The sequence below is a fragment of the Trachymyrmex septentrionalis genome, unplaced genomic scaffold (assembly GCF_001594115.1).
Source record: "Trachymyrmex septentrionalis isolate Tsep2-gDNA-1 unplaced genomic scaffold, Tsep1.0 scaffold77, whole genome shotgun sequence".
Lineage (NCBI taxonomy): Eukaryota > Metazoa > Arthropoda > Insecta > Hymenoptera > Formicidae > Trachymyrmex > Trachymyrmex septentrionalis.
The window spans coordinates 342,302-351,362 of NW_017305957.1; the positions used below are offsets into that span (position 1 = coordinate 342,302).

General features: G+C 33.6%; 2 protein-coding genes across 6 annotated transcripts in view; one reads left to right on the forward strand and one right to left on the reverse strand.

The window, feature by feature from the left end:
* LOC108754164 (UBA-like domain-containing protein 2) overlaps window positions 1-8,532 on the forward strand; it is a 16,688-nt gene extending 8,156 nt beyond the window's left edge. For 2 of the 4 annotated variants that reach the window (XM_018496279.1, XM_018496280.1), the window contains 2 exons: window positions 3,286-3,379; window positions 4,115-5,363. In XM_018496279.1, coding sequence (XP_018351781.1) covers window positions 3,286-3,379; window positions 4,115-4,278 — 258 coding nt within the window. In that variant the 3' untranslated portion in view covers window positions 4,279-5,363. Of the gene's footprint in view, window positions 1-3,285; window positions 3,380-4,114; window positions 5,364-8,455 lie in introns of those variants that run through there. The other 2 variants (XR_001939693.1, XR_001939694.1) reach the window with 2 other exon arrangements.
* LOC108754161 (1-phosphatidylinositol 3-phosphate 5-kinase) overlaps window positions 6,065-9,061 on the reverse strand; it is a 10,763-nt gene continuing 7,766 nt past the window's right edge. For both annotated transcript variants that reach the window (XM_018496277.1, XM_018496276.1), the window contains exons 11-14: window positions 8,442-8,992; window positions 7,856-8,188; window positions 7,393-7,554; window positions 6,065-7,315 (exon numbers count right to left, since the gene is read on the reverse strand). In XM_018496277.1, the coding sequence (XP_018351779.1) occupies window positions 7,110-7,315; window positions 7,393-7,554; window positions 7,856-8,188; window positions 8,442-8,992 (1,252 nt within the window). In that variant the 3' untranslated portion in view covers window positions 6,065-7,109. The remainder of the gene's footprint in view (window positions 7,316-7,392; window positions 7,555-7,855; window positions 8,189-8,441; window positions 8,993-9,061) is intronic.

The following is a 9,061-nucleotide window of genomic DNA, read 5'->3' on the forward strand; positions in this document are numbered from 1 at the left end:
CTCATCTTTGATGGAAAGTTATTCTGTTTGTTTTTTCATTCCGGTTTTTGGGATTTGATTATAGCGAATAGACTTACAATCCCAGCGATCGCGTTTCCTCTTTGGCCTGCGTAATGTGATATAATATACAGAGTCGCGTTAAAGTGTCGAATCCAGTCAGCGAGTCGCGTAGGCCGATGGCTGTGTTCCCGTCTTATTGATTATTCAAAAGTAGGTTCAGCGAGCGCAAGAGATCACCATGCGGGGAACAGTGCGGACCCCGGAATAATACAGTCAGGCGGCCAATTCACGAATCTTCTCATTCTCATCCTTCGCGTCGCGTTAATGTGCAGACACACAGGCAGGAAAATCGATTCCAGCGCGTGTCTGACCTTCACGAGATTGACTATCATCCCTTCCGCGACCATTTACGCTGCTCTTTGATTAATTGCCCGTTCTCGCGACCTTCTTTATCCCGTGTAATTTCGTAGTTGTGTAAAATAATCGTGCAGCTACGACGAACTCAGTTTGTTCTATTTCTATCGCTGGCCTTTTTTTCCGCAACCGAAAAGACACGGCTTATGATACCCTTGGTCTAGATAGATAGACTCCGATACTTGACAACTCCGTTGCTTGACTTTTAGACGTATAATCCGATAGATATATTATAATTTATTCCGGTAACCCGATCAGATTTGCGTCAACTGCCATTTACTCTTTACTTTTCTGCAAGATCCAATACCCTACATATAGCGTTTGTTAATTCACACAGAATAATACGAACTGTACGCAAATAATAATTACTTGTTTCAAGTTTTTAAAAAATTAATATAATCTACGAGCATCAAATTTATTTAAAATAAATTCTGAATTCTAGTAAGTTTAATACTTTATTCAAGACTATTAAATTGAAACGAATTCCATTTGCTTATTATATAAAGTCGCTTCTTTGAATTCAATTTGAATCACTTTTCCTGATTGAAGGCCGATTTAGAATAATTTCAACTTATGTCGTTTTTCTCATGGAACTGTGATATAATGTTTTGTTTTATAGAAATCCAAATATAAATATCGTGATTTTTTAAGTATAAATAGTTAGACGTGATCAATTAAAAATTAACTGAATAAAAATTTTAGATGATTTAAAGATAAATATCTGGCTGGCAGGTTTGAGAGATCCAATCTATAATTCTAGGGTTGACGTAATAATGCAATAACAATGAGAGTAATGGTGCAATAATGTTCTATCTGGAAATTGCTTAAACGGTTATAATTGACAGATCAGTAAATTCAGTCGAGTAAGCAGTCGCGTTAAGAAAACCGGTTCGAAGGCCAGTAAATGTCAAGACCAGCTTTTTCAATTAACTCTGATATCTAATGAAAGCGAAGGTGATGCTCTAAAGACAAAAGACTAAAGAGAACTATTAGCGACTAGCAGTAGTAAGCGTTACTATTCTCGGTCGGCGATGGCACATTCCGATCAGTCGTGTGCCAAATCTCGTCCACAGGGCTAGATGTGTACCATGACCACATTGCTTCTCTTTCATTTCACGCATCTATACCACAATCGGTCACGTTATCTTCGTTTGCTATAATTTACATGTTGTTTTATCTATCCAAGGACAAAATTATTCTACCTAGTTATGCGCAGTATATGCTGCGCATATTATTTTAAAGATGTTTTATAGCTGTACAATTATCAGCTAAAAGTATTAATCAGTCAACCAAAATAAGCTGATATTAATTAATATCATTCAAAAAATTTTGATATTTTAATTCTCTAATATAATTACATAAATATTGAGATTTAATTATAAAAGTTTACAAGATAATTTATATTTTATTCTGACACAAAATATGAAATATTTTATAGATAATTTAATTAGAATATTTAATTTTAGATAATTTTATTTAAATACTTTTATGCACCGAACAATAAAATGAATTGGCTGACTTAAAAAAGAATGCGTTTATAAGTAATCCATTACATTTGCTTTAAAATTATTTTTGCTTTAAAATTAGTTTAAATCTAGTGACTAGAACTAAAGTTAAAATTGAAAAAGCCTTATGAATATATAAACGTTTACGTAAAAAATTTTAAATGCGAAAAGTGTGAATGTTTTTTTTAATATGATAAAAAATATCAAATTAAAAAACAATCTTTTAATCTTCTTGTAAAATAATCATTAGATTGTACAAAAAAGTTGTAGTATTTTCTTAGTGAAAAGTAAAATTTAAAATATTTAGAGATTAAAAAGTATAAGCGAATAGATAGCTCACAATAGATACGCTCACACTTCTAAATAAATATTTCTTTGTAGTATTCTATTGTTTAAATTTAAGTACAATTGAGGTCAATGAAATGCTCAATCACTTAACTGAGATAATCTTATCGAGAACAATTATGTAATTCATTCATAAAACACTGTTGAAAATACAAAAGCAACAAGGTTCACTTTGTGAGAGAACATCGTTAATGGCGGTTATTTAATAGTTGCTTATCGGTGGCGAATTATTGCAACTAGTCGTTGCTACACTAATACACATATCCCTGTATTGTTTGGTCACCGTATCTGTGTACATACGTGACCATCGTCACATGCAGAAGCCGAAGGTTCAACAACCTTATTAGCTAATAGTCCTTCATGTTTGATTTCTTGTTTACTGTGGCCCTTTCAGTGGAAAATATACATGTCTGCTGGACGTCAATTTCTATTTTTTTTATCAGTTTTAAGTAAACGTTCTACGCTTTTGAAATATTATTTTAATTATAAAAACTAAAGCGAAATTCTATAGATTTAATAGATTACTATAGAAAATCATTATTTTAACAGAAAATCTGTTTAAAAACTTGCTATTTTTTTTTAAGAAATTTAAACAATCGGAAATTCTTAAGAAATTTTTATACAAATGATCTTTTCGAAGATTTTATTTTTATTTTCTAATAATTTCGAATATTATAAATATATAAAAATGCTAATTAGACATATTTTTTCACATAAATCTTGTTTGAGATTTTAGATTCTTGTGCAAGTTTTTTATTTGGTTTTATAAACAAAAAAATTTAGTTTTTCTTTATTTCCTATAAAATAAAAATTAAAGGAAGTAATATTCGGTATTAAAAGGTTAAAAACTTTATCATCGACGATTTTAAACATTTCTAAAGAGACACAACCCATACAGCACAGAAGCTTGCAGCTATATTGTTACAACTTTTACATTGTTACTGCAATATTGTTTCAATGTTTTTGCAAAGTTGCTGGAATGATGTTTGTATTATATGAACAACTGTTTTTGAATTTTCAGATTACACCATGCAACACGCCAGCAACTCCGCCGAATTTCCCGGACGCGTTGCTGGCGTTTTCCAAAATGTCTGCAGGTGAAAAAACTCCATCGGGTAAGTTATTAATTATGACAATTATAACCTTATGCTAATAATTAAAAACGCTATATAAATTGTCTTGTAAACCTATTTTAAACGTAAACTGTAATTGCGTAAAAATTCAGTACAGAATTCGTTTCATAATTTATACGTGCATGCTGTTTGTTTTAGTGAGCGTTATATATATTCCAACATATGTATATTTACCGCGTGTAATCCAATTTTTCAAATGTTTTTCATTTTACACGCTGCGTAAAATTATATATAGATAAAAATATTATGATATAATTAGTTCAACAAAGTTTTACACTGGCTTGTTATCGGTTAAACCAATTACGTAACGTGGCAATTTTTGTTTATTTTGATAATACCTCTTCCGAAAATGTCATCGGTAAAATGCGAGGATAAATATATCGCTTGTTTGCTACAACGATATTATTAAAAAATTGTTATTTTAGTTGCTTCCAGAAAAAAAACAGAAACAAAACATTTTAAGATATTTTTATTTCTCTATAATCAATTATTACATAAATACATTTCAAAAATAACATTACGAAATTTTAATGAATCAAAACGTTGAAACTCTTTCTGGAAAACTTTGTTTTTTTTTTTTTAATTGTGTCATTGTTACGTAAATAAGCGATATGAGCGATATTAATGTTTATGTAATTAAAAAAGCGTCATATCAGTCTTCATGTGATTGTAAAGTATTTTACGGTAGTCAAAGGTCGTTTATTAAACGTGCTGCAGGTATGTCTCCGAGCCAGAATGGATTTCAGGCGAATTCGACACCGATGGCGGGCATCGTGCAGCATCATACCGCCGGTGGCCGGTGTAGTGCATCCGGCAACACGACACAGCAACAGACACAACCTCAACAAACGCAATTCGGCCTGGGCGAGCCACAAAGATAAAAATGACTGTGCTAATTGGCGATGCGCAAGCACGAAACGTCACGTAGATACGCGCGATAACGTTTCCGGAGAACAAAATATTGCGCTCTAAGCATGAAACGAAAAAGAGAGAGGGAAGTGAAAAATGTGTATACGGAAAAGAGGAAACTATGTTTTCTGAGAAAATGCATCCTTCCCGGAAGAGAATAAGGGACATTCTCGAACATCGCAGCGACTATACGGAAGGTATCTTCTGCAGATCAGAACTGGAATTATTGAATCGTTACGTTATTCACGCACAATAAGCGAAGCGTGCATTGTGTTACGTGCGAATGCGTGAATAAGTCTGAGTGTTAATTTCCCCGGCGATGCCCGAGAGAATGTGATACGATATTTCGATGACTAGATTTCCTTCTCGGCTTCCTCGAGAGATCTAACGTAGAACGGTACGTTGAGTATAGTCCTCTATATCTATATATATAGTGGCACAAAAAACGCGAGAGAGGGAGAAGGGACGAAAATCATATCAAAGAGCCTTCTTTTTTTCTCTGACACGTCGGGACCACCTCATAGGTCCAAAACGGTCGAGGACATCGACAACTTGGAATAGACGCACTATGAGAACGGCTCCTTCACTCCAATCTGACTTCCTTGTCTCCTTAGACGCTGTAGACACGCGACTGTTTCTCAAATTCACTGTACATCACCGTTAGACTAGGCGATGGATTCCTACTATCACTTCCACACCACAGTACAAAAGAGTTGCGAGGTACAGTTTCCTCGATTACTTGAAAACTTACTCTTTATCGCACATTTTCGCGGAAGATATGACGGGAGATTGTACGTATCTTTAATGTAGATGGACCGACATCGTTACTGTACGATGACTCGGCAGACATTTATTTAACCGTGGAACTCGAGTGTTTTATTACGATTCTTTCGCTGTTCTCTTAAAATAGTGATGCTTACGGTACGCGTTATTTGGGTAACGCATCCCGTTTCCATATACATAAGCGATATTTCGATGGTATAAATATACGAGGCTAAGTATAATAAACAAAGTTCTAACGTGTAAAAATTTGTAAAAAGAATATCTCGAGTTATGTAACGTTCGTTTTACATAATAAATAACTATGTAAAAAGTAAGTAAAATAAAAAAAAGAAAGAGATCTCGCGAGTGATAAAAGTATAATAGTCCGAAGGATTGATTAGGGAATTATTGAGGAATTAATGTAACCCGGTGAATACGAGCAATGAGGAATTCTTGATTCGATTATTTCGGCTATTCGCGAATGTACTAGAGATTATTGCCTGAGTTTACGCAGCACTAGACTTCACGATGTTCACAAAAGAATGCTCTTGTATGGCAGCTGGCAATACGATTCTGATATCATAGTATATCAATATCCGAATATATGGAACTCTGTATCTTTCATTATATTTCTCGTAACATACATGGATGATTATTCATATTATAGATACATACTTGTTTTCATTAAGACTCTATTTATTCAATGTAGCAGCAAATTTAGTTCTTCACAGCTTTTTAGAAGCTTGTTTCTAGTTTGAGGCTCCCATTCTTTCGCTGCAACTTTGTTGAATTAGAATATCTGAAGTGAGAAATCGTATATATCTTTTTCTTATGCTATACATTTAAATGAATTAGTTGTTTCGTTTATTGGATATTATAAATTGATAAAATATATCGAAAATTTCTTATTATTTTGCATTAATGTCTTTTAAGTGTAGTATTAATGTCTTTTCAAACGAAAATGGACATTATAACACTTTATTTCAAATGTGCAGTTAATTTTTTTATTAACTCTGAAAAGATTCTTTAATATATTTTATCAATCAATATCAAACATGTAGAAAAACTAATCTCTTTCAATGTACAATGTAAAAAAAATATTTGCATTTCTTGCTGCTGATGTTGTAATATGGCTGTAGTGTGGAAATAGGATCTTTGACCTTCAACTATCAGAGAATTCTTTATTCTTTGTCTCTCGATATATCTGACAACAAAATGTCTTTACGGATGCAATACAGTGTATTCGATCCTTTTATTTGTAGTCATAATAGCCTCGATCATAATACAAATTTATAGTCCAAGCTTAATTTGATAATTTAACTTTCATGCAATAGTATCCAGGCGTCGTATAACTTTGTTAATGGATTTATGTAAATAATAGCAGATATTTAGTCGTAAGAAAAAAAGGTACTTTGTGAAGTACGAGATATTTTTCTCAATAAGGTACACGCTTTAATATCTTCCTTAGTTTGTGTACTGTCTAGGCTGTATGATAGTATAAAACTATCGACGAAGAATGAGAATGTTTTACTATGTTGAAATTATGATTATTGTTTATTTGACTATTACAAAGAGACAGATAATGGTCATGTACATAATTTTGAAAAATTAAATAAATATTGATAATTATGCTTTTTCTTCTCTTCTATCTTATTGTTAATCTTGTGATCTAGTTTCAATGATATCTTTGTACTTTAGAAATTTAAGAATGAACAGCCGCTTTTATAATTATAAAATGACTACTATATACATTTGCGTACGATGTAGGATATATACATGTACACATAATCTCTCACGAGCAGCCATGAATTACGAAAAGTATTGATTTATATGTAACACAGCAATTAATAAGTTACTTAAAAACAACTGGTAACTATCGATATCACTTTCTATCGATATTTTTCGATGTTATCGCGGTATAAAATATATAAATACACGACGAAAATACGACTCGCTCGTATTTTTGCCAACGCGCATAAAAAATTTACATCGATTGTGTAAAATTGCATTCGTATTTAAAATTCCTGAAAATTATTATGGTTTATTGTGGTGGTATCTCAACACTTCTACCTAGACCTGACCATCTATCTGGTACTGGCAGGAAGTAGCGATGCATCGCAGCTATAAATCTGTCTCGGTATTCTTGCGGCGATATTATGGTCGGCAATTTACCTTGACCACCCAATATACCAGATTTTTTCACCATCGTCTCCAGTTTTTTATCCCACGTAAATGTTCTTATGTAATCTGTATAAATTGCGAAAGATAACAAGTATAAAATCGTCAGTCGAGAAAAAGGCGATAATATACGCAGTCATTCTCACCTATTATACCGAGCACGAGTTCGTCGGAGCTCGGTTCCAAGCCTACTAATAACGAATAATCCATTACAGAATTGTCAGCTAAGAATTTTGTGTCCTGTTCGATAGCTCGATTTAATACTGCTTTGGAATGCGATCGAATATACAGAGGAGAGTCACAGCTCACTGAAATGCGAATCTTAATTTTACGAACTTATACGGAAAGAACGGTTTTACTAAAATATTTAAAAATTTAGCTAGATATAAATCTGCAAATAATTTTATAACGTCCAAACAAAATTATTTTCAAATCTGATTAAACTGATGGCTAGAATATATAACTTTTGCATCATCATCAATATTAAGCGTTCCACATAATTATTTTGATATCCAATAAAATTATTTTCAGATCTATAGCTAAATTTTTAGTTACTTGAGCAAAATGATTCTCATATATTTGTAGGCAAAAGTTGGAAAGAGTACATACTGTTCAACAAATTCTCGTCCAACAAAACTAGTTCACCCTCGTGGCATGTATTATCAGGATTCGCTAGCCGATTTCGCACAGATCCCTTCAAATCGAATTTGTCAGTAATGATTCGATTATAAAAGAGATTCTCCATTACTAACACACTAGTACGAAGTGCCGCGTTAGTTGTGTTGTTTTTAAACGACACTCTGTATACACCAACTATCTTGCCTAGCAATGTCGGTTGCTTGGTTTGCTGACACCTTTCCATGTAGGCGAAATAATTGGGTGCGAAATCAAGGAAGATTTGCATATCGAGCCGAGACATCTCCTTTATGATGAATCTATCATCTGCAAAAGAAAATATGTCTAGTGTGCTATAATCAAAATGATTAAAAATTAAAGACCGTTAAAGATTCGTGCAGAAATTTATTTTTTTTATTTTATAGCAGATTACAGTGAATATACGTAATTAAACGTGTTTAGTTCAATATCATTTTAACATCAAAGATAAACTATGATTAGATAAAACTTATTATATTATCCCTTTTTTCACCTTAAGATTAATAAATTATATATTAAATAATCAAAGCATACAACATACCTCTGCTCTTACAGAAGGCACTGCCGCTCTTTCCACCTCTGGCTGCCCACTGCACGGTTCGACTTAGACTCCTCGTGAAGCCATCCTCGCCACAGGGCAGAACGTTCTCTCTCAGTGCAGCAAACTGCGCGGCAAAGTATATCCTGCAGAAGAAATTGGTTGTGGCATCGTTAAATTGTACTTCGATGTAATTCTGCTGCTTGGTCGCTTTCTTGTCGTCGTCAACGTCAGGACCGACTACGCTACCGCCGCTCGTTTCCGTGTTTGACATATTCTTGTCGGATTCAATGGGGCTGCTGGCTGAATTGGGACTGTTGCCTCGAAAGAAGGACAGCACAGACGGCCGCTTGAATTCGTTTGATTGCGCCAGGTCGAGGGAGCTGTCCTTACCTTCGGGAAATTTGCGTTTGCTCAACGGACTAGGGTTCGATTCTGATCCCTTCGTTGAACGTAAGAGCTCCTGCAACGCGTGCTTGTAGTCATGTGAGTCCAAAGCATACGCAATTATAGACGAAAGTTCGGATTCATAGACTACTATAGGTACTACGGATCTGCAAAAAAATTGAACTATTTTATATGTATACAAAATATGCATAATTATTATACATAACTATTTTATA